Source organism: Muscardinus avellanarius (assembly GCF_963383645.1).
Source record: "Muscardinus avellanarius genome assembly, chromosome: 2".
Taxonomy (NCBI): domain Eukaryota; kingdom Metazoa; phylum Chordata; class Mammalia; order Rodentia; family Gliridae; genus Muscardinus; species Muscardinus avellanarius.
Genome location: NC_137787.1, coordinates 58,245,489 through 58,273,049, shown reverse-complemented (window position 1 = coordinate 58,273,049; position 27,561 = coordinate 58,245,489). Strand labels below are relative to the sequence as shown.

The following is a 27,561-nucleotide window of genomic DNA, read 5'->3' as shown; positions in this document are numbered from 1 at the left end:
ACACAGTCTTCTGCAGCAATAGGGATGAGTGGCCGGGCTGGGCTGCGGCGGGCCTCCTGTAGTTGACACTACACGGTTGGAGGCTCCCTTCTGGGTAGATCAGGCCTACACCGCTTCTTCGCATCAGCTGACGTCATGGCGGCCCCACCTGCTCTCCGAGCCAGGCCTGCACCTACCCCTGGGCTAGCGGCTTTGCCCTCTGCCTCTCCCCTGCCTCCACCACTGTCATGGCCGCTGCCTCCTGCTGGTGAGGGCCTGCTCCCCAAGTTCGCAGGAGGCGGCCCCGCAGTGGCGTCCAGACGCCCTGGGCCCTGACGCGCTCCCACGCAGCCTAGATCAGGCATATGCTCAGAAAGAGGTCGACCAATGGCCGGCTCCCCCACACTGCTGATTGGTCCGCAGATCTCGCGAGAAGAGCAGCTCTCACAGAGGCGGGAAGCCTGGCCTCTGCCACGTGGCAGCCTCTGGTCGAGCCAGAATGTGACAAAGACAGTGTCCTGGCATAATGGCCCCAAGCCTGGCGTTTCGGCTTATTCAGCCTTTCCCTGACCAAAGAGTTCAGTCATTTTTGTATATTCACAGCTTGCACAAAGTCTTGCCTCAAGTAGTAGCTCCATGTTTTATTAATGGTCCAAAAGCATTTGGTGACGGGAACCAAATCCTGTCAACACACCCCAAACCACAGCCCCCAGTTTTCCACAAGTTATCATCTGGCTGGGGCAAGATGTAAAATACAGTAAAATCAAGTTATTACAAATGAACTACACAAGAATCCAATACTACAGGACTGACAGCAAGGTTGCAAGATGCTACTTGCTGAGAGTGAAGCATAGCAGGAATGGAAACGAAACAAAGTCTTGGAAAACAAAAGGGAGGGAGGGAGGGAGGGAGGGAGGGAGGGAGAGAGAGAGAGAGAGAGAGAGAGAGAGAGAGAGAGAGAGAGAGAGACTGAGAATGCAAAAAGGACGAGGCAGTTAAAGGCAGAGAGATGAGAAAATCAAAGTTGTGTTTAGGGAAATATCACTAGGAAGTCTAATTTACCTGCAGTCATGTAATTCTTTCAGTGAGACATGAGTATGTTAAGGCTGTGACAGAGAAAGAGAAATATTAAAATAAAATTCTAAAATTTTTCAGTAATCAAGGTACTTGAAAATGTGATAGTAAAACTTCTGTGAATTAGGTGGTTTATCCTATATTCTTATTCTTGAAAGCAGTGCTGTCCAATAGACCTTTCTACAGTGATGGAAATATTTTGTGTGGGTCTTTTCTCTAAACTGCAAATAGCATTTGATAGCGAAAAGTATGGCTAATTAGACCAATGAACTAAAATTATAATTAATTTTAAGTAATTTTATTTATTTATTTATTTATTTATTTATTTATTTAGGTACTGGGGTTCCTGGAAACCCTTCTACCTCTGGGCTACACTCCCAGACCTTTTTTTTTTTTTTTTTTGGAAACACGGTCTCTTACCCCAGCGTGGCTGTCTTCAAACCTGCGCGATCCTCCTATTCCCGCCTCCCAAGCGCAGGGATTACAAGCGTGCACCACCACGCCCGGCAATATTATATCATTTAAATAGCCTCAAGCCTGGTATGGTAGCGCACGCTTGTAATCCCAGTACGTAGGAGGCTGAGACAGGAGGATTGTGCAGGTTCAAAGCCAGCCTCAGCTACTTAGTGAGGCTCTCAGAAACTTAGTGAAACCCTGTTTCCAAATAAAATATTAAAAATAGGTCTGGGAGTGTATCCTAGAGGTAGAAGATCCCTGATTTCCATCCCCAGAACCACAAAAAATATGTTTAAAATAAGTCATATGAGCCGGGCATGGTGGAGCATGCTTGTAATCCCCACGCTTGGAAGGCTGAGAGAGGAGGATTGCACAGGTTCGAAGCCAGCCTCAGCTACTTAGTGAGGCTCTCAGCAACTTAGTGAGACCATTTCCATTTCCAAATAAAATATAAAATAGGTCTGGGAGTATAGCCTGGAGGTAGAAAGCCTCTGGATTCAACCCTCAGTACCACAAAAAAAAAGTCATATGAAAACATAATATTTTAGTAATTTATAAATTAATTTATTACTTTCCTTGCATATGTGGTATTTCATGTGATTATGTGGCAAGGAAAGCTTCCTTTCCTAGCATACCCCATATATTTCTTTAATAAAAAAAAAACTATCTGCTCTGAATATCAGCCTAAAATTCTCAAGACATGCATACTTAGTCTTATTTTACAAAGACAGTAATTGCCCACCCAGTGCAATGGAAGAAAAGTATATATTTTCCACTAGATGGCACTGGTGTGCAAATACTATTTCTCGGAATCTTGCATTTCCTTGTCTCCATAAAATTACTACGTTATTATATTATTTCATTCACCTTTATTGATCTAGGTAAGAGTGAGAGAAGTGGAGAGATAAGACAAGATACTTCCTAGACCTGCTAAGCCCCAGGGTAAACACAACACAGCCCTTGTTTTCTTAGTACAGGTATGGAATATAATATAAACTGGAATTATAACAATCTCCTTAGTCCTAAATCCAGGGTAACAAATCAAAATTTCTGATGTTTCTAATGTTACCATTAACTAACTATATAAGATTCAAGGAAGGCATGGACAACATAATAAAGGAATGACTTTGTTTGATAATTACCCCATTGTGCTTGACAACTATCCCAGCTAGTAAATAACACTATTTCCAAGTTACAGTTGAAGTGACAAAAGCTGAAAATATAAATTAACTTGCCCAATCCTACACAATCCAGTAGCAAAACTTACTGTCCTCATTGTATATCTAGCTTCTAGCACAGAGCCTGCTACCTGATTGGTACACAATAAATATTTATCTGTTTAGCGTCATAGGTGCCTAGATCTTAGCAGCCTGAACTTAGATGAACAGTTAAGGAGCTCTGTTCCTCATTCACTCTTGAGTTTATTTCCTTCACTTCATTCCAATACTACTGCTAAATGCAGGTCTTGTTTCTGTATTTCTGGTGGTTTTTCGGCTGACCTCTTTACCAAGGCCCATTAACAAGAAGGCTTAGAAGTCAGTAGGCATTTCCTACTTTGCTTGTACCCTATAATTTCCCCTCGTTCCCAGTTGAGAAATCCACCCTTTTTGCCCTATACCCACAGGGGTGTTTGTGGGAGTTGAATCATTCACAGATAAAGTTGGTTTTGGATTTGACTCTTTTACTTGTGTGTCTGTGCTAAGTGCTCTGGATTCTTCATCTCTAACAAATAAGGCTGGAATTACATGATTTCAAAGATTCCTTTTGGCTATAGAGAAGACTCTATAGTTTTAATTCTATTCTGTAGTGACACTATTGAACTTATCACTAAAATGGTTACAGACTCCCTCTTTTGCCAAAAACTTCAATCAGGCTCCTGAATCCTCTGCTTGACTAGGCCCAACTTTGGCTTCTCTATTTTTTATGGAATCCAGTCTGAACAAGAATCCTGCTCAATCATTTTAGTGGTAATCCATACTCTTGGTGTCTGACCTCCATTAGTATCTTATCTTTCTGGCTGGCTGTTATAGTTTGAATCTGGACTACTCCTATGTTGAAAGCATGCAGGGCAAGCAAGGTTTAGAGATGAAGCTTTCAGGCAATGACTAGATCATGATGGCTAGGGCCTCAGCAGTGAAGTAATCCATCTGATGGATTCATAACTTGAATGGATTTCAAGTAAATGTAGGTGGATGAGGAGGAGGAGCTGGAGGAGGTAGGTCACTGGAGGATTTGTCTTCTCTTGGTCCCTTTTTATCTTCCTCTCTCTCCCTTTGTTTCCCAGTAACCGAGAGTTGAGCAATTTTCCTCCACCGCACCCTCCCACCATGATGTTTCTGCCTTGGAGCTAACGGACCATGGACTAAACCTCTGAAATTGAGCCAAAATAACCATTTTCCACTTCTAAGTTGTTCTTCTTAGGCATTTTGGTCACCTTCCTTCAGCAAGAACTTTGTTAAGCAGGTCTAGCAAGCATCCCTCTTACCCTTGTAGTTAGTAACTTTCCATGTACTAACTCGCATCCTGCTCTTGGTTATAAATCCTCCTTTGTCTTATTAATGTCGGAATTGAGTCCAATCTCTCCCCTACTGCAAGACCTCACGACAGTGGTCCCCATACCTAGCGCCAGGGCGCCCCTTGAATAAAGTGAACCATCTTCAAAAAGTATTATGAATAACTTTTTCTTTGACAGTGGCAAATCTTAGAAACGATTTCTTAGGCTTGGGTAAAGCAGCGCTAGGAAAGCCTGTGTAGCTGGCAGAGCCTTTTCCAGGAGCTGGGCCGCCTGGACTTGGCCAGGGTCCCCCGCGGCGCCAGAGGGCGCTGCAGGCTGCCCCCGGAAGCCAGCCCCGGCGCGCAGGCCAGCGCCCGCCGCCGACTCCGCGGCTTCCGGTAGCCCCGCGGCCGGAGCGAGCCGGGCGGGAGCGGAGGGGACGCGGGGCCGGGGCGCCATGGACGAGGCGGGCAGCTCGGCGAGCGCCGGAGGCTTCCGCCCCGGCGTGGACAGCCTGGACGAGCCGCCCAACAGCCGCATCTTCCTGGTGACCAGCAAGTACACGCCGGAGTCGGTGCTGCGGGAGCGCTTCTCCCCCTTCGGCGAGATCCAGGACATCTGGGTGGTGCGGGACAAGCACACCAAGGAGTCCAAGGGCATCGCCTTCGTCAAGTTCGCCCGCAGCTCGCAGGCCTGCCGGGCGATGGAGGAGATGCACGGACAGTGCCTCGGCCCCAACGACACCAAGCCCATCAAGGTGCGGGCCCGTGGGTGTCTTCGAGGACGGGAGGCCGCCCGGGTGCGGGGACCGGCCCTGCGGAGGGGACCGACCGCCGCGGCCTCGAGCGGGGCAGGGCGGCGGGCCCGGCCTCCCGCCCCCTCGCTCATCGCCAGGGGCAGCCCCAGTCGCCCTGGCTTATTGTGAGGTCTTTTTTTTTTTTTTTTTATCAGTCTTCCATAGATGCTTCAGTTGACCATCTGTAAAAACAGATAACTTTGCTTTTTCTCAGGTAGATTTGGGACTTCACAACTTGACCAAAGTATGACCAAAGTATGCACACGAATCCGTGACCCTCTGGTGTTGGGCCTTTTCCTGGGTACCAGACAAAAGTATGCGTGGATGTAATATTAAGTGCAGGTGATTAAAGTGGCTACTGTTACATATAGTCATTACACTTCTGTGGTTTTAAAAAATGTTTTAAAATAATCCCTATTTGTGAGGTATTAATGGCATACATACATTAGGTTACTGACTTTCTCTTGTACCACCACTTTTCTTTGAAAGCAGATCAAAGTAAATGGCCCTAAGATGAGTCAAATCCATTGAGATGGTAGTGTAGGTTTTTGTATTATTAGATACTTCTTTGAGTATTCATAACTCACTTTTAGTGGTATTTATATTAAATTTCTCTATTTAGTTCTCTGTAAAATTAGGACAATAGCATGGGCAGGAAGGGTCATTTTCAGGGTTATTTGACCTAATCGGTACTTTTAGCACAATGCCTGGCACAAGGGAAGCCCTCAACATATGATTATTATTAATAGTAGCCAAGATATCACTCATTACTTCCTGTAACCTCAAATCAAGTTCTGAGAACCTTGCAGTTGGTTAAATTGTACCCTCTGTCTTCTAGAAGTAGTTGCTGTATATGTAATTCTGCCAGAGCTTTAAAAAATTTTTTTTTAAATTTCCCCTCATTTTTTTCTTTTTTTTAATTTGCAGGAAATTAAGAAGAGTACTAATGTAAATATGAAGGACTCAGATATTTTAATCGCTGAAGGTCTTACCTATACCTCTATCCACAAAAGAGAAGGAACTTGGGATTATACCAACAACATAGTAGACAGTATCCAAAATACATGACAATCTCATGTGTTTATGCAAACTAATAATAGATCTTCAAAATAAATGAAATATTGACAGAACTAAAAGGAAAAAGATAAATTCATAAGCACATTCCCAACTCTCTGAAGTAGGAACCAAGACATCAACAAAATTAATTGTAGAGCCATAGCATACTCTAGACCAGGGGTTGGCAAACATTAAAAATGTAAAAACAACTCTTACATCATGGACTATGCCCAGAACAAGAATTATAGTCCACTGATCCCTGCACTAGATTGATACTGTTCATCTTGTTCCACTTAAGACCTTAACAAAATGAATTTCTACACTTTGAGCATAACATGACCTCACTCCATGTGGGCAAATGCTATAAATTTGAAACCCCCTTCCTTCAGTCACTTCCTACAAGAGAAAATCCCAGCACTGAAACATACCCTCTCTCAGCCATAGGGAAATTTAATGCTTATTCCCAAAAGCAGTTTACAATTCTGCTTTTCACATTTTTGTCCATTCATTTTGAGCCAGAAGGTTATTTCACTACAATGCCTAACCAAATATCCTAAACTCATTCTTGAGCAGATGCAGCTTGTGCTGCCTTCCACTGGAACATAACTAACATAGCTGTCTTTTTCTTTCCTTTTTTTTTTTGTTTGTTTAGTATTTCCTGCTAAATTAATTTAGCTTCAGTTTTTCTCATGTACTTTATTTTTGCAAAGTTCTAAAGCATCTTAAAGACAAGAATATTATAGCACCAAGCCTCCAGCTAGAAGATTACCCAAGTATAAGTTACTCTGTGACCATGGGATGGGTTACCTGGAGGAAAGGAGTAGACTAGAAAATGAGCCAGGCATGTCATGCACACCTTAAATCCCAGTTCTTGGGAGGCTGAGATCAGAGGATATCAGGTTCCAGGCCAACCTCAGCAACTTATCAAGACCCTATTTCAGAATTTTAAAAAAGGTGGGTGTGGTGGTATACCTCTAAAATTTTAGTAGTTGGGAGACTGAGACAGGAGGATTGCAGGTTACAGGACAGCCTCAGCAAGTAGTGAAATTCATCAACCTAGCAAGACCCTGGTTTTTTTGTTTTTTTATATTTTTATTGGTGCATTGTAATCATGTATCACATTGGAATACAAGACTTGAGAGAATATACAAGCACACATAATCCAGTTAGCCCTCATCCAGTCCCCATCCCATTTCCTCCCCCTCCCTCCATCCCATGCTTGATCTGTGATTATCTTTGATACATTTGTTTTTGTACCTCCTGAGTTTTTAAGAGGTTCCATCCTCCCCCATCCCATCCCCTCTAATTGGATATCTTAACTGCTTCTCTATAGGGCCCTTTCTACAACTCGACCTCCTCCTGTTATCCCATTCTTCCTAGTTTTTGCTAATTAGGGGAAGCATCTGGTTTTTACTTCCTGTGATATTTCTCTGTGCATGCTGCATTGCAAGTTCTGATCCCACTCTTGATGGCCCCAGTAGTGGCCTGGCTACCCAGAGGACTCTGATCTTGGTCTCGCTGGCTCCAGCAGTGGCCTTGCCTCATGGGAGGCCCCAATCCTGGCCTCACTGGCCCCCGCACCAGTCTAATTAAGACCCTGTTTTAAGATTAAATAAGTAAATGTCTGCAGGTGTAGCTTGGAGGCAGAACATCCCTGTGTTCAATCCCCAGTACCACAAAAAGGGGGATGGGAACATATGGAGGTAGAGCACCCTAGGCTTGAATCCCTAGTACAAGAAAAAAGAAAATTGAAGAGAAAAATCTTGATTTTCATTTTCACTTTGCAAGAATTCCTTTTACCTAGAACCTATGAAATGTTCATAGTCTATGAAGATAAAAATGTTCATAGTCTATAAACATGTGAAGAAAAACCTTCCTTTAGAAAGCCATTCATATGTTCTCTTTGTCAGTGATTTTACATACTTAAGTCTTCCAAAATTTAGACATGTAATCTAATGACAACTCCAATGTCATCTTAACCTGAGACTCATTTTTTTCTGTAGGATCTTTGCGTATTCTCAGAACTTCCCTTTCTGTATTATCCTATTAATCATTTATTACTGGTACATCCACTAGTCTAGCTTTCTAGTGTGTTGTTTCTGTGTTATTGGGTAACTCTTACAATATCTCAAATGGTGCTTGGTATATGGTGTAAATTAATGAAAAAATGACTGAAAGTAGATTCTTATCTAGGGATATGTTCCAACATTTTTTTTGTGTGTGTGTGTGTGTGATACTGGGTATGGAACCCAGGGGCATTCTACCTCCGAGCGATACCCTCAGCCCTATTTTTTTTTTTTAATTCTTTATTTTGAAACAGGGATTCACTAAGTTGCCAAGGGCCTAAGTAGCTGCAGTTGTCACAGCAATCCTCCTGTCTCAGCCTCCCAAATGCTGGGATTATAAGCATGTGCACCCTGCCCAGCTTCCAACTCTTGTAAGCAGGGTCCTACATATCTATGATAGGCTCTAGTGTTCTTTTTTTTTCTTTTTTCTTTTCAACATTTGTAAAATTTCATGGCTTTTTAAGTTCAATGTTCTTTGGGTTGTACTCGAATTCCACAGTCAAGATTTTCTTATATTTGAATAATATACTGTACCCCTTAAGGAAAACACACAATTCCTCAGAGTGTGTGTGTGTGTGTGTGTGTGTAATTAAATGTATTATATTTCTTCAAGTTATAAAAAAATTAGCCATTAAACTTACTATGATTATAACTGTAAAGAAGTCTATCATCTTGGTCACAGATTCCTAACATTCCTCTAGAATAATACAAAACCAAGATAAATTTAGCAGTTAAAGTAATACTACAAAGCAAATTAAATTTGGATTACTGTATTATCACAAATAATGTTTCAATAAAGCCAAATTGCCAATATTATTAGAAAAATAGAGCCTTCTGTGCATTTTTCTGCTCACACATGAAATCATTCACTGAGATGAGTCAGAGTATGCTTCTGCTACCTTTTTCTAAAGATTAATATTGGAAAAAACGTATAACCATCTAGACTTAAACCTAGCTGTTTCAGTAATTACATTAAATGAAAACAAACTAAACAATTAAAAGACATCATAAGATAGTATCAAAAAAACAAGGCCTGATGTGGTGGCACACACTTGTAATCCCAGCATTCTGGAATCTGAGACAAGAGGATCGGAATTCGCGGACAGCCTCAGCTACTAAGCTAGGCCCTTCACAACTGAATGAGACCCTGTTTTGAAATTAGAATAAAAAAATAGGGCCAGGATGTCCTGGGAAGTAGAATGCCCCTAGGTTCCATCCCCAGTACTGCTAAATAAATAGATAGGTAAATAGATAAATAAAAATAGACTAAAAAATAGGGCTGAGGGTATAGCTTGGAGGTAGAATGCCCCTGGGTTCCATCCCCAGTACTGCAAAAGTAAGTACACAAACAACTTTTTATAAGAGATGTACTATAAATATAGAGATACTGGATAATTGGGGGAAAAGTTGATATGGTTCCAGAAAAATTAATTTCAGCAAATGTATTAACAGCCTAATTTCATACGAATGTAAGTATCAGTCAAAAAATACATAATCAGCTCATTTGTTTATTCAGCCAGTAACAGAGCTTCACAGATACATGAAGCACAATTGACAACTAGAAGGAAAAAGATGAATCCATAGTCAGACTTTTATAGTATATTTAAGTATCTTATATAACAAGTAGACAAAGTAAGTGGTGATAACATTTAAGTAATGAGCATATAGTGGACATTTATTGAGTACTGTCCAATAACTATAAAGTACCCATTCTTTTTAAATACGACTTGCTCTTGCTAATCAAAAATACAAAAATAAAATGTATTTGTCAAAAACCCCGGTGTACTTTGGCGTAGTGGCACATGCTTGTAAATCCCAACATTTGGGAGACTGAGACCCGAGGATCAAGGTTCATAGACAGCCTCAGCTACTTAGTGAGGCCCTCCACAACTTAGTAAGACCCTGTTTCAAAATAAAGAATAAAAAGTAGAACACGGGGTGTAGCTCGGTGGTAGAATGCCTTTAGAATCAATCCCCAGTACCGAAAAAAAAAAAACCCCAAAAAACAAGAGTGCAGAAATTTATATAAAGTCATTGCAATAAAAATGGCTGAAGAAAAAAATTTTTATAAGACCTATATTATGTTGCATTTTAACCTAACATGATTTGCATTCATGTAATTATAAAGTAAGTATAATTATGGAAAAAGAAACTAACACTTGACATTATTATTTGGTTTTTGTGTATTTTTAAGGTTTTCATTGCTCAGTCCAGATCATCTGGAAGTCACCGAGATGTTGAAGATGAAGAACTTACAAGAATTTTTGTTATGATACCAAAATCCTACACTGAAGAAGATCTACGGGAAAGATTTAAGGTATTTATGGTTTCTAATCAAATAGCGTATGTTTATAACATAGTCCTTAAAAGTTGTTCAGTTATTAAAAATAGGAAAACAGTAATGGAGGTGTTCCTCTGCTCAGATTTTATCATGAAAATATAGATTCAGAAAAGTGAAATTCAGAGTTCAAAGAAGAGTAGGTAGAGCCAAAATCTGAACCCACTCTTAAGTGCACAGCCTGCTCTTATTTTGAAATTTTCAAGATAAATATAAAGGTGAGTCAGGCTGGCCTGATGAATGCATGAGCTATACTATCTAATGTTAATTATGGATCTAAGATATATTAACATTTTACTCATTCACAGAAAGGCTTATTCTTTGAAGAGATTTTGTCCTAGCCAGGCATGGTGGTGAACACCTGTAATCCCAATACTTGGGAAGCTGAGAAAGGAGGATCACAGGTTTGAGGATAGCCTCAGCAAGTAGTGAGACTTTCATCAACTTAGTGAGACCCTGTTTCAAAAAATATATATATTAAAACAAAATAGGGCTAGAGATGTAGCTTGTAGGTAGGATTCCCCTGGGTTCAATTCATAGTACCACAAAAACAAAACAACAACAAAAAAGAGTTTTCATCCTAAAATTGGGCCTCTGGAGAGTTATATTTAAGGGGAAAACTACAGGTTTGGACTGTAGGTCATAGAAAGTAAACTTTGAAGTTAACTTTAAATCTTTTTATATTGATTTTTATATGCAGTGGTAAGCTTTCACAAAAAATATTGAAAAGTAATTGTTTTGAGTTGTAAATCCCATAGAAAGTAAACTTTGAAGTTAATTTTAAATCTTGTTGGTTTTTTTTTTTTTTTTTTTTTTTGTGGTACTAGGGGTGGAACCCAGAGGCTTTCTACCTCTGGGCTATATCCCAGACCTATTTTATATTTTATTTGGAAACAGGGTCTCACTAAGTTGCTGAGAGCCTCACTAAGTAGCTGAGGCTGGCTTCAAACCTGTCTCAGCCTCCCAAGCACGGGGATTACAAGCGTGCGCCACCATGCCTGGCTAATTTTAAATCTTTTTATATTAATTTTTATATGCAGTGGTAAGCTTTCACAAAAAATATTGAAAAGTAATTGTTTTGAGTTGTAATTTTTACTTTTCTTCCTGCTCTCTCAATAGTGAGAACTGAAAACTTCTCTCAATAGAAATGAATTGGTTTGGGCAACAAAGACATGAAACAAGCAGTAAAAAGTAATTTTCAGGCTGGGTGTTGGGGAGCACACTTGTAATTCCAGTACTTGGGAGGCTGAAACAGGAAGATTGCAGGTCAAAACCAGCCTCAGAAACTTAGGGAGGCTCTCAGCAACCCAGTTGAGACCTTGTTTCCAAATAAATCAAATCAGGCTGAGGGTGTAGCTTGAAGGTTGGCTACCTCTGGGTTCAATTCTCAATACCAAAAAAAAAAGTAATTTTTAAATTTACTTTATTCTGCTCCAATTCATAGCTGAATAAAATGCTTCAAACATAACAAATACGAAAAATATATATTCCATACTTCTTCCCAAAGTAAGAAAATTTTTTTACCTTATATATTTATAACTTTTATCTTTTTCTAAGTAAACAAATGAGATATTTTATCTAAATATATAGTGATTAAAGTTGCCAGTTGGTTATATGAGAATTTTATAAAATAAATACTAAAGACCAAGAATTTATATATCTTTCTTCCAAAAATAAAATAAACATTACTGTATTTCTCCCACATGGAATATTAATATTCTTGGTGAACTAGTGTGTTTTAGAGATATATTTTGAGTTGCTGTCCTACAAAAGAATACGCAATAATTTATGCTCCCATTAGAAGACAAACAATTCTAGCTAATGTTTATTGAGTATTTAGTATGTCACAGGCTCCATTTATGCACTTAACATAGGTTAGTTCATTTAACTGTTAATACAACCCAATAAGATCTTAGCCCATTTGGCAGGTAAAGAGACAGGCACAAAGAGGATGCGTAAACTTGTCTAAAAAATAAGTAGCTTAGCCAGGATTTGAATCTCCAAAGTTTAATTCCAGAGCATTGCCCTTAACCACTACTAAGCAAAAGTTTGGAGTTATCCAGATCATGTACAAGTTCTTCCTCGTTGTGGCTTAGTTCAAGGCAAGTTAAATGATTTCTCTAAGGTCCTACTTGCTTGTCTGAAATACACAATATAAAATATGTATATATCTTGAAAAATTTATTTGATTGCATGCAGAGGGAGCAAACAAATTTTAAGTTAATCCTGAAATAATGTTTGATTATTAATTTTCAGTCCCCTGAGATCATTTCTTTTAACTCTTATAGGTGTATGGAGATATTGAATATTGCAGCATTATTAAGAATAAAGTCACTGGAGAAAGTAAAGGTTTGGGCTATGTACGATATTTAAAACCATCACAAGCTGCCCAAGCAATAGAAAACTGTGATCGAAGTAAGAATGTGTTTTATAATATTGTTAAAAACTTTTCAAAAAATTGTTGTTCTAAATAACTATCTAATATTGGTTTTCACTAATAGCCATAACTACTAATTTAATCACATCAGTGTATACTTATATAACCCAAGGATAAAAATATTGGGGCTGTGATTAAAGCATTCATTGAGACACTGTCTTGAAGAGAAATATGATCAACTACATTATGTAATGTATCAAGTGTAGCGCCTAACTTGGTTATTATTTAGATAGGTTTGGGGCTTTTAAAAAATATTTTAGAAGCCAGGTGTGGTGGCACATGCTTGTAATCTCAGCATTCGGGAGGCTGAGACAGGAGGATCACAGTTTGCAGACAGCCTCAGCTACTACTTAGTGAGGCCCTTTGCAACTCAGTGAGACACTGTTTTAAAATAAAACAAAATAGGGCTGGGGGTGTAGCTCAGATGTAGAATGCCCCTGGTTTCCATCCCAAGTACCACCAAAAAAATAAAAAATAAACAATATTTTAGAATTTAAAGTATTCAAAATTGATTTGTTTCTTCAGGTTCTTAAATACTTATTTTATATATTTGTTAATATTTGACCTAAACCCTAAATAGAATTAAGTATATTAGCAAATATATAGGTTAAAGTTGGATCCATAAGGTTTGCCCATAGGTAATTAACTATGGACAGGGTGTTAGTTTTCAGCTGGCGTGACAGTAACTGGATCTTTTGTTGTCACTAGTATACATAATAAAGAACAAGAACTTTAAACTAAAAATATTCTTTGTCATCATACTTCTAATTACATTGACTTAGAAATAAGATATGGAATAAAATATTGGGCTGTAAGATGTGGGAAAAATTATTAGTCAGTAGAATTTTTAGATGCCTCTAAGGTTTACACCAAATTTTTTTTTTTTAGATCCTTCTAAATTTCTCATTAAGCCATCCTCAAGTACCTATGGTATACTCCCCAATATACCAAATAGTGGATACAAATGAAATATATGGAAATACTGTCATTTTAGGATTTTATATCTATATTGGGATATAAGGGGGGAAAAACAGAAGAAAACTTTTAAAGGCTTTCTGAGAGGAAGAAGTATGTCATTCATCTTTCCGTCACCGCACATACCTAGTGTGACCTTAGACCCTCAATTAATACTTATTGAGATCTTTACCAAAGCAATAGCTATTTATAGTAGACTCAATAAGAATTTGCAAAATGTAAAAAAAAAAATGTTCAAAATGTGTGTTGCAATTTTAGCAGTGGTGAACACTAGGTGTACCAAGTGAGCCTTGGAACACATCCAGATAAGACTTGAATCTTGTATGGAGTAGGTAAAACCAAGAGTAAGAACAGTCTTAGCAAAGGCACAGAGCCAGGAATAAGCATGTCTTGTGCTTTGTGTTATGAAGGCCACTGTCTGTGTACAGCATAATATTCCCTCTAAGAAATTATGAGACAAAGTTAACTAGGTGTATCTGAACCCTGCGTGGGAGCTTATGAAACATTTAAGCTTAGTTTCTATTAGGATTCTTTTGTAGATGATTTAAAAATAATATAACTTTTAGAATAGCTGACCTAGCCATGGTATTAAGGACCGATTTGCAGAGAAAGAATTCAAATTGACTGTTTTATTCTGTTTGGAGCTATTAAGATTTTGATATTGAGTAGCGTAGGCAAATGACCTCATTGGTAGTAGGGGGATTGGAAGGATTAGTGTAGAATGACTGATTTTCTGTGTCAATGTTGACCCACACTTTGAGTTTCTTGCTCTCTTTACTGTTTGCCACTTCCAGAAAGCAGAAAAATAGGTAGGTAGAGATGACCATTTTATAGATTTTACTTTTTACAATTACGTGTATAGAGCTAAGTCAGGCACTAGCAACCAAGAATATTTACAGGTATGTTAAGTTTGCTATGAATTTTGAAATGGATGGATTATCTTTTTCAGGTTTTAGAGCAATCTTGGCTGAACCTAAAAACAAAACATCTGAATCCTCAGAACAAGATTACTGCAGTCATATGAGGCAAGAGGCTTCGGGACAGGAACCCAGAGTCAACATGTTTCCATTTGGTAAGTGCTCTACCTTTACTTGAATAGTACATGTTGTATATGCAGTTCGATTTGAGTTTTTAAACCTACTGTTTTTACAGAAGCCTGTTATAATCCCACCTACTAAATAAAAATCTTAAACATAGTGTCCTTTGTTTCTTAAAACATTGGTCAGGACTTCTAATCTCCTTAATAATTAACATTTATTTAACTTGTTTTCAGTTATTTTCTCTAGTTATGTATTATCTACATATTTAACTATGTCACTGCCACTTTTACCAGAGAACTTCTGCATTTATACAACCGACCAAAAAGCGCAAAAGATTGTACATCAGATATCCTCTCAGTTTGAGTCCTAGAATATTGTCTCAAAACTATGGCTACTTTAACATTGGGGCTACAGAAAGGAGAAGAAAGACAGGGATAGAAAATAAAAAAAGGGAGGGTACATGATAAAGTAAGGCATTTCAGGTACATACTTGCCATATCTTAAAATTTTATGTACTAAACTTACTCCTTTGAAATTACACTGCACATTTCTGCTTGTATTTCTGTGTTGAAGGTAGAGGAATGGGGAGTGATCTGCTTTCTTGTCATTGAGAGCTTCTAGTAGTGCTGGTGATCAAAAGCATAAAGGAAATACAATGCCTTTGCAATTAACATTATTTTCTAGTACATAGAAAGTTACATGAATTTTTAGAAATATAAGAATTTAAGGACTTGCTCTTCTCTTACATTTTTGGAGAACAACAATCTGAATTTTCAAGTTTTGACAAGAATGACAAGAGAGGCCAGGAAGCCATCTCCAAACGCCTGTCAGTTGTATCAAGAGTTCCTTTCACTGAAGAGCAACTTTTCAGCATTTTTGACATAGTACCAGGATTGGAGTATTGTGAAGTTCAACGGGATCATTACTCAAATTATGGTAAAATAATGTCTTCTTAAATATGTTTTGTGTTTTTGTTTCTGCGGTACTGGGGTTCCTGGAAGCCCTTCTACCTCTGGGCTACACTCCCAGACCTATTTTATATTTTTTATTTGGAAACAGGGTCTCTTGACCCCCCCTGCTGGCTTCGAACCTGCGCGATCCTCCTGTCTCCGCTTCCCAAGCGGGGATTACAAGCGTGCGCCACCACGCCCGACTTGTTTCTGCTTTTTTGTGATACTGGGAGTTGAATCCAGGGGCACTTTACCTCTGGGCTACACCCCTAGCCCTATTTTATATTTTATTTGGAGCTAGAGTCTCACTAAATTGCTGTGGGCCTTGCTAAGTTGCTGAGCCTAGCCTTGAACCTTTCTTTCTCAGCCTCCTAGGTACTGAGATTACAGGTATATACTACCACATATGGCTACTTTTTTATTTTTATTTTTTTTTTTTTTTTTTTTTTAATTTATTTTTTTTTATTTTATTGGTGCACTGTATTCATACATCATAGTGGGATACAAACTTTTGTAGACATACATGCACACATCGCCCAGTCAGCCCCCACCCGATCCCCACCCCATTCCCTCCCCATCCCTCCTTCCCATGCTTGGCTTAGTGGTTGACATCTAGTATTATATCAATTTATCCAAAATTAAAAATGATAATCTCACATAACAGTTTTATTTGTCTGATGCCAAGCTTTTGATGATTTAAAGATAACATTTCAATATTTCTTTTTGCTTTCTTTCTTACCAGAGAATATTTTTTTCTGTTTTTTTGGTGAAACTATCATATATTTATATATTCATTTTTCAGAAAAAAATCTATCCTAATATGGAATATGAATTCTAGATACCCAAAACGATCTTGAAAAAGAACAAAGCTAGCAGATATATATTTTCTGATTTCAAACCATATAAAGCTACAATAATTGAAACAGTGTAGTACTGTTCTAAAGGCAGATATATAAACCATTGGAGTTAAATACAAGCCTAGAGCTAAATTCTTCCCTATATTGTCAAGTTATTTTTGACAAGGTTTCCACGAACATTTGGTGGTGGAAATAATAATCTTTTAACTAAATATTGTTGAAAAATAATAATTACATGGAAAAGAATAAAATTGGACCCTTACCTAATCCCATATACAAGTATTAACTCAAAATAGATAAAAGACCTAAATATAAATCTTAAGACTATAAACTTTTAGGAGAAAATCTGGGTCATAAAACCTCACAACATTGAAATTGGCAGTGATTTCTTGGATATGATTTCAATGGCACAGGAAACAGAAGAATATACAAACTCCCTAAAAAATAAAAAAAAATATTGTATATCCAAAGACAATGTAAACAGAGTTAAAAGTTACTAATAGAATTGGATAAAATATTTCCAAATGCTATATCTGAAGGTATATTAATATTCTAACTAGAAATCCTAAAAATTAACAACAATAAAGGCAAACAATACAATTTAGAGATAGGTAAAAGACTAACATAAATAATGAATCTCCACAGATAACCAATCTTAGTTGTCTGTTGGATGGAAAATCTTGTTTCTCTGGTTCTGGTGAGTGTTACCTATTTCTTCTTTGTAGTTAATCTCTTTGAGTATTTTCTCTAGCGCTGGTTTTGAAGACATAAATTCCTTCAGTTTCTGTTTTTCATGGAAGCTTCTTATTTCTCCATCTAATTTGATAGAAAGTTTTGCTGGATAGGAAATTTTTGGCTGGAAGTTGTTTTCTTTCAGAGTTTGGAATATGTTACTCCAAGCCCTTCTGGCTCTCATGACTTGGTTTGGGAAGTCTGGAGTGATTCTAATTGGTTTGCCTCTGAATGTCACTTGGCCCTTTGTTTTTGTTGCCTTTAAGATTCTCTGCTTGGCTTCCACATTGGTCATTTTGACAATTATGTGGCGTGGGGATCCTCTTCTCCGATCCTGTCTAAAGGGAGTTCTATAAGTTTCCTGGACCTGTGTATCAACCTCTTGCTTTACGTTTGGAAAATTTTCTGCTATTACTTCCTTGAAGAGATTGTTGATCCCTTTGGTATCACTTTCTTTTCCCTCCTCTATTCCAATTATTCTTAGGTTAGCTCTCTTAAGATGGGCCCATATTTCTTCAATGTCAGATTCCTGCTGTCGGATATTTTTTCCGAGATTAGAAACCATGCGTTCATTTTTGGATTGCTCATCTTCTAAGAGCGAGATTCTGTTCTCCATGTGGTCTAATCGGTTGTTTGTGCTTTGAATTGAGGCCTTTACTTCATTAATTGCATCCTTTATCTCTTTTTGGCTCTCTCTGAGTTCTTTTCGAAGCACCTCTATTATTTCTACAGTTATTTTCCTGATTTGATCTTCTAGAAATCTCTGATTTTCTGTTTTATCAGGTTCTGATGTTGTGGGGTTGTGGGCGGCATTCATTGCTCCAGTATTATTCCTCTTTCCCATGATTTCGGATGTTTGTGCCTTCTCTGGGTTCTTCCCTTGGGTCACTATAACTTCACTTAAGGTGTTCTGGATCTCGAGTCAGTAGTATCTCAGACCTCACTACTCCTTTACTGGGTTTTATCACAGAGTCTCTGACCCAGGGAGTCAATAGAGGCTGCTTTAAACTATGGGGGGTGCCAGGTTGCACGTTCTCCTATGGTGTGGTATCTCTGCCACCACCACTCCCTCACTGGGTACAGTGAGTACCTCAGTGAGGTACAGTACTGGGATTTCTCCTCTGTGGCCCACAATTTGACTCACTGTTCTTGAGTACGCAGATGTAGCTGTGCTGGATTCGGCGAATTCACTGCTGCTGCCGCCGCCGGTGGCAATATGGCGCCGCGGTCACGCCCTCGGCCATGAGGCTGGCGTATTTTTTCTTCTCTGGTTTTTATTTCCACTCTGAATCCCTGCAGCGTGTGCTGAGCTCAGCCACTGGGAGCTTTAAATGCTCTCTGCGCCGAAAGATCCCGCCTGGCTGTTCCGCAGCGGCTCACCTCGGCTTGCTGTAGCCGTCCGATGAGTTCGCCGCTGCCGCCGGCAGTATGGCGCTGCTGCCGCGTCCTCGGGCGCGTGTGTCTCCTCTGTGGCCCTGAGCTCTGTTCTCAGTCAGCTTTCTCTCTGGAGCCTGGTGGTTTTTTTGTTTTTCTGGTGATGGTGTTTTCTGGCTATGAAAGGCGCTGGTTTTGTGGTAATGGAAATTGGTTGTTAGCAGGGCTCTTAAGCCCCGCTTTTCTCGGTCGCCATCTTCCCGGAAGTCATGGCTACTTTTTTAAAAGGCTTTTCTCCAGTGGCACTTTCTATGCCAGATACTGCTTGTGTTAAAGAAATTTTATAATTCTTCTTTCTCTATTTTTAATTTTTTACTTAAAAATTAATTTTCACTTAAAAATTAAAAAATTTTAAGTAAAGAATTAAAAACAGAGAACTGGGAATTAAACCCAAGGGCACTCTATCTCTGAGCACTACCCCCAGTCCTATTTTTAAATTTTTTTTATTTTGAAACAGGGTTTCACTAAGTTGCTAAAGTCCCAGTAAGTGGCCTTGAGCCTCGGATCCTCCTTTCTTACCTCCCAAGTACTCAGATTATAGGCATGTGCCACCGTACTTGGCTCTTTTTCTGTACTTTGGTCTACAAAATCCAATGACACATAAACAAACCCATCAGAATATATCTCTTTTATAAAAAGTCATTCGCTTAAAATAATACTTAAACTCTCAGAGAATAGTCCATTCTCTATTTCCAATAGTATAACAAAAAAAAAAATCTCAGAATAGAGTCCCTATACTTTAGATTAATGCTAGGCAAAGTTACAAAATTCTCAGTTTCCTCCTCTTTCATCTTTAAGTCTCTTTTTCTTTTTTCTTTGGTGCTAGGGCTTGAACTCAGGGAAATTCTACCTCTGAACTATACCCCCAACCATTTTTCTTAAGTATGTATGTGTGTATGTATGTATGTATTGATTTATTTTTTTGTAGTACCAGGGGTTGAACCCAAGGGGCATTCTACCTCCAAGCTACATCTTCAGCCCTATTTTTTTTTTTTTTTTTTTTTTTTTGCGGGTCTGGGGATGGAACCCAGGGGCATTTGACCTCTGAGCTACACCCCCCTACCCTATTTTTTATTCTTTATTTTGAAACCAGGTCTTAATGAGTTGTCAAGGGCCTCACTAAATAGCTGAGGCTGTCCATGAACAATCGATCCTCGATCCTCCAGGTCTCACCTTCCCAAATGCTGGGATTATAAGCATACGCCACCACACCTGCCAGGCCCTATTTTTTATTCTTATTTTAATTGACTTTTTTTTTGTGTGTGGTACTGGAGGTGGAACCCAGGGGCTTTTTACCTCTGGGCTATACTCCCAGACCTATTTTATACTTTATTTGGAAACAGGGTCTCATTAAGTTGCTGACAGTCTCATTCAGTAGCTGAGGCTGGCTTCGAACCTGTGCAATCTTCCTGTCTCAGCCTCCCAAGTGCTGGGATTACAAGCTTGTGCCACCACACCTGGCTTATTCTTATTTTGAAACAGGTTCTCACTAAGTTTTGGAGGGCTTACTAAGTAGCTGAGGCTAGTTACAAATCTGCAATCCTCCTGCCTCAGACTCCCAAGTACTGGGATTACAAGTGTGCACCATCATGCCTAGATTTTCTTTTGTATTCATTAACAGTGTCTTTCTAAGTTGCTGAGGCTGGCCTCAAACCTGAGATCCTCCTGTCTCAGCCTCTCAAATACTGAGATTACAGGCATGTATCATCACACCCTGCTAAGTGTCTTTTTCTTACAATTTGTACCCTAAACAAAAAGGATTTTTTTTTCAAGCATCTTTCATGCTTTTCTACTCTCTCTAGCTCTTCTAATTTCCATAGAAGTAGGGCTCTATTATCAGCCATTTGAACTTGTTAACTAGTTAATTCATTAGATCTATTATATAGTGTTCTTATGTGTTAAAATTTTGATTTTGGGGGTCCTGATATTGGAGCCCAGGGGCTTTCTACCTCCGAGCTACACCCCCAGCCCTATTTTTTAGTCTATATTTTTAAAACAGGGTCTCACTGAGTTGCAAAGGGCCTCACTAAGTAAATGAGGCTCTCCGCGAACGTCAATTTTCCTGTCTCAGCTTCCCAAATGCTGGGCTTACAAGTGTGTGCCACCACGTCCGGCTAAACTTTTGATTTTCATTAAGGCTCTCTGTTAAGGAAGGCATTGTGATGCATAATGGAAAAAGTTTGGCATTCCATTTGGCACTAGACTCAGGTAGGTGTAAGTCCCAGCAGTGGCAGGTAGCTTAAGATCGTGGCAAATCACTTATCCTCTCTGAGCCTCTCCTGGCCTCATCTGTAAAATAGAATTATTAACACCTTCTTTTGCCAGGGTTAGGTTATAATTAGAAATAATACATATGAATCAAGCCTGGTGGGGCATGTTATAATCCTAGTAGTTGGGAGGCTGAGATAGGAAGGAGTGTTGCAGGTTTGAGACTGGCCTCAGCAACTGAATGAGGCCCTTGGCAACTTAACAAGACCCTGTTTCAAATTGAAAAGGGATACTGGTGTAGTCCAGGGGTAGAATGCCCCTGGGTTTAATTCTCAATTATTAAAAAAAAGAAGTAATGTATATAAAATACCTAATGCAAGTCATAACATACAGTGAGCATTCAGTAAATATAAGGTTTATCTGTTTGTTTTCTAAAGAATTAAAAGTTAGCCAGGGATGGTAGCACACACCTATAATCCCAGTATTTGGGAGGCTAAAACAGGAAGATCCCTGGCTCCTGACCAGCCTCAGCAACTTAGGCCCTCTACAATTTAGTAAGACCCTGTTTCAAAATAAAATATAAAATAGGAATGGGGGTAGCTTAGAGGTAGAATGCCGCTGGGTTCCATCCCCAGCACCACAAAACAAACAAACAAAAAAAGAATTAAAAGTGAGAGTGACATAAAGAAATTATCCAAGCCGGGCGTGGTGGCGCATGCTTGTAATCTCAGCATTCGGGAGGCTGAGACAGAAGGATCGTGGTTTGAGGACAGCCTCAGCTACTTAGTGAGGCCCTTTGCAACTCAGTGAGACCCTGTTTTAAAATAAAGAATTAAAAAACAGGGTTGGGGGTGTAGCTTGGAGGTAGAATGCTCCTGGGTTCCACCCCAATGTGACAAAAAAAGAAAGAAAAAATGAAAAAGTGAGAGAAAAAAAAAGAAAGGAAGGAAGGCAGAAAGAAAGAAAGAGGAAGAGGGATGGGGAGGGAATGAGGTGGGAACTGGGTGGGTAGGGGCTAAATGGGTGATGTGTACATGTATGTTCACACAAGTTTTTTACCCCAATATGATGTATGAATATAATGCACTAATAAAATTTTTTTTAAAAAAACAAAGAACAAAAGAAAGGAAGAAAGAGAGAGAGAGAAATTAATTTATCCTTGCATCTCTTTCTTATTCTCCTAGTTACCCAATTCAGTCCTTTTAGAGTGCCATGATTGTTGATAGGAAGTAATAGAGTAGGTTTGGGTTTACAAGCATACAGCCTGGAGTGCCTGCTCTCCACACAGACACCCCCACATATTCATCATCACCTTATATCATCATCTTTAGCATGACTGTCCATCTGACTACCTTGAGCCATCTCCAGCCTTAACCCAATCTCTGCTATTGTTTTCAGTTCTAAAACTCTTAGGTACACATATTATGTTTCTGGCATATTTGGGGGTTTTTGTTTGTTGGGCTTTTTTTTTTTTTTTTTTTTTTTTTGGTTCTTGAGGCTGAATCCAGGGGCATTCTACAAGCTACATCCCATTCCTATTTTATTTTTTATTTTGAAACAGATGTCAATAAGTTGCTGGGTGGGACTAGCCTTAAACCTGCAGTCCTCCTGTCTCTTCCTCCCAAGTACTGAGATTTCACGTGCGTGCAACTACGTCCAGCTTGTTTGTATGTTGTCTATATTATTTCTCTCATTAGTTGTGTCTGAAAAATGTATGCCTTTTAATTAGACATGTTATTGTATATTTAGAATCTTTTTGAATTAATAATGTATGGTTATTTGGTTTCTTTGTTTTCATTTCATAAAAATATTGGATACTTGAGTTGAACAATAATTTTTTTGCCAAAGTAGGTTATACTGGACATATTCCATGAAAACCTCTTTGTTAGCCGGGCGTGGTGGCACACGTTTGTAATCCCATCATTCGGGAGGCTGAGACCTGGAGGATCATGGTTCACGGACAGCCTCAGCTACTTAGTGAGGCCCTCTGCAACTCAGTGAGATCCGCTTTCAAAATAAAGAATAAAAAATAGGGCAAGGGGTGTAGCTCGGAGGTTGAATGCCCCTGGGTTCCATCCCCAGAACCCCCCTTCCCCCCCAAAAAAAAAGAACCTCTTTGTTATCACAAGCTCCTGGGCTCTTCATTTGAAGACTCCATTATAAAACTGTTCCTCAGTTCAGCATTACCCTCTTGAAACTGAAATCAGTTCCCTTAAGGTATAATCTTTCAAAGATTTTTTGGAGTTGTTGTCTTTCACTCTGAGACCCACTGTCTATTTTTTGTTTTTATACCTATTATTTTTTTCTATCTTTACACTTATAGCAGGCTGAGTATATGTTCTTCTTATATCCCACTTCTAATTTCACTTCCTATCCAGTATGATAGGGAAAAATTTTAAATTTCAAAAAAATTTCAAAGGATAAAAATTTAGGGTTGATAACATTAGAAAAGCCAATTTCCACAAACTAGATTTATTAGATAGAACATGGTCCATTTTGCTAGTATTCCGTTTTTTCTTAAAATCCTATTTATGTTTTTGCCAAAATGTAATTTATGCTTAACTTTCTGGGACTACAGCTGCTGCACACACATAACAGAAATTTGTTTTCTGATAGGTTTGATTCTGCATTTACTAATTGTGTGATAATCACAGTGCAGCACAGCACAGGCCTTGGGACTTAATCTGCTTCTGTATATTCTCTGCTTTAGGTCAAGGAGTGGTTCAGTATTTTAATGTAGCATCAGCTATTTATGCAAAATACAAGTTACATGGATTTCAGTATCCCCCGGGGAATCGGATAGGTGTTTCCTTCATGGACGACGGGAGTAACGCAGCAGAGTAAGTATGAAGTTCAGAGCCAGGAGTGTGTGTGATTATGACCTGAAGAATGAAAATAGGAAATGGTGAACCTTCCGAGTGGGGAAGTCATGCAAAACAAGTTACTGTTAAGAGACTCGATATTTTTAGTTTGCTGTAAATTATCAGTTATTGTCTCCAGTCTCCTTAGCAAAATGGCAGCACAGATCGTAACGACACAGCTTGCATCAATGGTGTGGAATAACCCCAGTCAGCAGCAATTTTTGGTAAGTAGATAAGAACTAACCTCTATAGTTGAGTCAACAGAGTCTGACATAGACATGGCCTTCCTTTATTACGTGTAAGAACATTTTCATAGCTACGGTAGAAAACCACATAGGGTGGTGAATTGGCTTGGGCCCCCACCCCATGCCATTCTGGCATGGGGCTAATAAAAGAAAAGAAAAAAAAAAGAAAACCACATAGTTGCCGCAATAATATGTGACTTTAGCTCCTTGCAAAAAATTCCTGAAGTGCAGTCATTTTCTTTTCCTGTTTTGCACTTAACTCTTCAACAGCAATTTGGAGGAAGCTCTGGATCACAGTTGCCTCTAATACAGACAGATGTTATACTTCCATCGTGCAAAAAAAAAGCCCCTCCTGAAACTCATGTGAAAGAAAGACTTTTTATCGTGTTTAATCCTCATCCTTTACCTTTAGACGTGTTAGAGGATATATTCTGGTAAGATTGCAATTCTATGAAGTTATATTTGTAGTATAATTTATTTAAAGTAGTTATTTAAGAATACTCACAATCTTGAAACTGTCTAATACCTCACAAGTAAAGATGATATTCTGAAGTTTTATTTATCGATGGCGGTACTGAGTACTGAACCCAGGGACATCCTACCTGGCCACACCCTGAGCCCTATTTTATTTAGTTTTTTTTTTTTAAACACGGTGTGGCTGTGTTGCTAAGGATCTCACCAAATTGTCTTTGTACCTATGGTATTCCTGTCTCAGCCTCCCAAATACAAGGATTACAAGTGTGCGCCCCCAAATACAAGGATTACAAGTGTGCGCCCCCAAATACAAGGATTACAAGTGTGCGCCCCCAAATACAAGGATTACAAGTGTGCGCCCCCAAATACAAGGATTACAAGTGTGCGCCCCCAAATACAAGGATTACAGGTGTGCGCCCCCAAATACAAGGATTACAAGTGTGCGCCCCCAAATACAAGGATTACAGGTGTGCGCCCCCAAATACAAGGATTACAAGTGTGCGCCCCCAAATACAAGGATTACAAGTGTGCGCCCCCAAATACAAGGATTACAGGTGTGCGCCCCCAAATACAAGGATTACAAGTGTGCGCCCCCAAATACAAGGATTACAAGTGTGCGCCCCCAAATACAAGGATTACAAGTGTGCGCCCCCACACCTGGCTCATTGAATCATCTTTTTCAATTGTTGATCATTTTCTTCTCTTCTTTGCCAGTCAGGCATCCTAAGCCTCCACATATAATTTTCTATTCTTTTGTTTTGAAGATAAAGCAAGTTTGTAGGATTGTTTTGAAAAGCTGTGTGCATGGAATGGATATATCATCTCTTTTTTTTTTTCTTTCTTTCTTTTTTGCAGTGCTGGGGATTGAACCCAGGGGCATTCTACTTCAGAGATGCACTCCTGCTCCTATTTTTTATTCTTTATTTTGAAACAGGGTCTCAGTAGGTAGCAGAGGGCCTCACTAAGCAGCTTAGTCTGGTCCTGAACCTGTGATCCTCCTGTCTTAGTCTTCCCAAATGCTGGGATTACAAGCGTACACCCCTATGCCTAGCTTTCTTATTTATTTTTGTGGTTTTAAAAACTACACTATTATTGGTGTATTGTTGTTAGAAAACTCAAAGTTATAGAAACGCATGCACATAGCACTTAGTATGTTTTTTTCTTTTCTTTTAATTTTTTTTTTTTCAGTACTGGGGATGGAACCCAGGGGTATTCTACCTTAGAGCTATACCCCAGCCCTTTTTTTTTTATTCTTTATTTTAAAACAGGGTCTTACTGAGTTGCAAAGGACCTCACTAAGTAGCTGAGGCTGTCCGTGAACCTCAGTCCTCCTGTCTCAGCCTCCCAAATGCTGGATTCTAAGCATGTGCCACCATGCCCAGCTACTTAGTGTGCTTTTAATGTAACTTCTACCTTAGCTTTTTCTTTTTAATCACTTTCCTTTGCCTTACAAGAGTATCGGGGAAGTAAGCAGGTATATAGGAAGCTTGTTGAAGATCCTCAAAATCAGGCATGGGGTTCAAGTATTTTGACCTTTAACTGATTTAGTGTTGTTTTGTTTTTTCTTGAACCACTTCACTGTTCCAGGCAGGTACTATGTTAGGTGCTCGAGACATCTGTGAAAAAAATATTATGTTAACAAGACATTATAGGTTTTGTCTTCTTGGAACTAATCTAATGCAGAAAACAGATAAATAGGAAGTTAAAATCTAGTGAATGAGATTGTGCTGATAGGACTGTATGTGATACTTAGGAGGGGCACCTAGCACGGAAATGCTGCAGTGTATATGAGGTGACTGTAGGATAAAGTAATTTTGCCGGAGGAGGAAACTAGGGATGTAGGTGTTTTTTTTTATGCCAGAGAGAATGTGAAAGGAGGTGATTAGTGTATGGACTTTGAGAGATTATGAGGGAACATGAAGGGGTGGAGGCCAAGACCACGTGCTACAGCTCCTAAAGGAGTTTGTCCTCACCTTGGAGGTAAAGGGGAGCTGCTGAAGTGACTTAGAGAGAAAGATCACTCAAGATGGGTGGAGAATGGATTGGAGAGGGATAAGCCACAGGACAGGGAGACTAGTGAAGAAGTTATTAATCACAGGAAACCATGGCAGTGATGTGAATGAGGAAAGAGACCCAGAGTGAGAATGAAGAGAAATGAACAGTCAGGATATATTTAAGGAAGACTGGATTTAAGGAAAAGAATGAAAAGTGAGTCAAGAATGGACCCCACACTTTCTGAGTGGCAGCATTCATCTGTTTCAGCTGACTTTTTTACTTTGTTTCAGTCGTTTTGGTAACCTGATCGAAGTTTACCTTGTGTCAGGAAAAAATGTGGGGTATGCCAAGTATGCAGACAGAATAAGTGCTAACGATGCCATTGCTACTTTACATGGGAAGATTCTGAATGGGGTCAGACTTAAAGTTATGCTCGCAGATTCCCCAAGAGAAGAATCTAACAAGAGGCAAAGAACTTACTGATTCTTGAGGTAAGTACTTTTTAATCTCCATTTTCAAACATGCTAGCTAAATAGTATATCAAGAAGAATGTATATAAATAAACCACTTACAGACTTCTTTTTAGGGAACCAGAAGTTAGTTCAAAACAGTTTTGTTTAAACTTCTGAGGATAAAGCCAAGTATTTTTTTTTTTACAATGTATTTTTTAAACTTAAGCTATTTAAATTTATTTATTTTTTATTTTTTATTTTTTTAGTGGTACTGGGGTTCCTGGAAGCCCTTCTACCTCCGGGCTACACTCCCAGACCTATTTTTACATTTTTATTTGGAAACAGGGTCTCCTAAGCCAGCGTGCGGGGCTGGCTTTGAACCTGTGCGATCCTCCTGTCTCTGCCTCCCAAGAGCGAGGATTACAAGCATGTGCCACCACGCCCGGCTAGATTTTATAAATCTTTTTGACATTTACTAGGAGGATGTTTTTGTTCTTTAATACAAATAAAATAATATTTAGAAAATTAAATAATTGATTTTTATTTGTATCTTAAATTCTAAGAATTAGACATTTTTATCTACTTACATACACCTTAAAATTGAAATACATCTAAAGATTTTTACCTTGAAGAATTGGTATC

The 27,561-nt window shown here is 39.0% G+C and overlaps 1 protein-coding gene across 2 annotated transcripts; it reads left to right on the top strand.

The window, feature by feature from the left end:
- Positions 1–4,460: 4,460 nt before the first annotated feature.
- RBM45 (RNA binding motif protein 45) lies at positions 4,461–26,950 on the top strand (the record flags this gene model as incomplete). Of its 2 annotated transcripts, none has more annotated exons than XM_080719936.1 (9): positions 4,461–4,760; positions 10,116–10,238; positions 12,548–12,674; positions 14,621–14,743; positions 15,468–15,647; positions 23,603–23,732; positions 23,893–23,977; positions 24,269–24,432; positions 26,758–26,950. In XM_080719936.1, the coding sequence occupies 9 exons, from the start codon at positions 4,461–4,463 to the stop codon at positions 26,948–26,950; spliced, it is 1,425 nt and encodes a 474-aa protein (XP_080576062.1). The 2 variants fall into 2 exon arrangements, with proteins under 2 accessions (XP_080576062.1, XP_080576061.1); XM_080719935.1 differs by having other exon boundaries at positions 15,432–15,647.
- Positions 26,951–27,561: the final 611 nt, after the last annotated feature.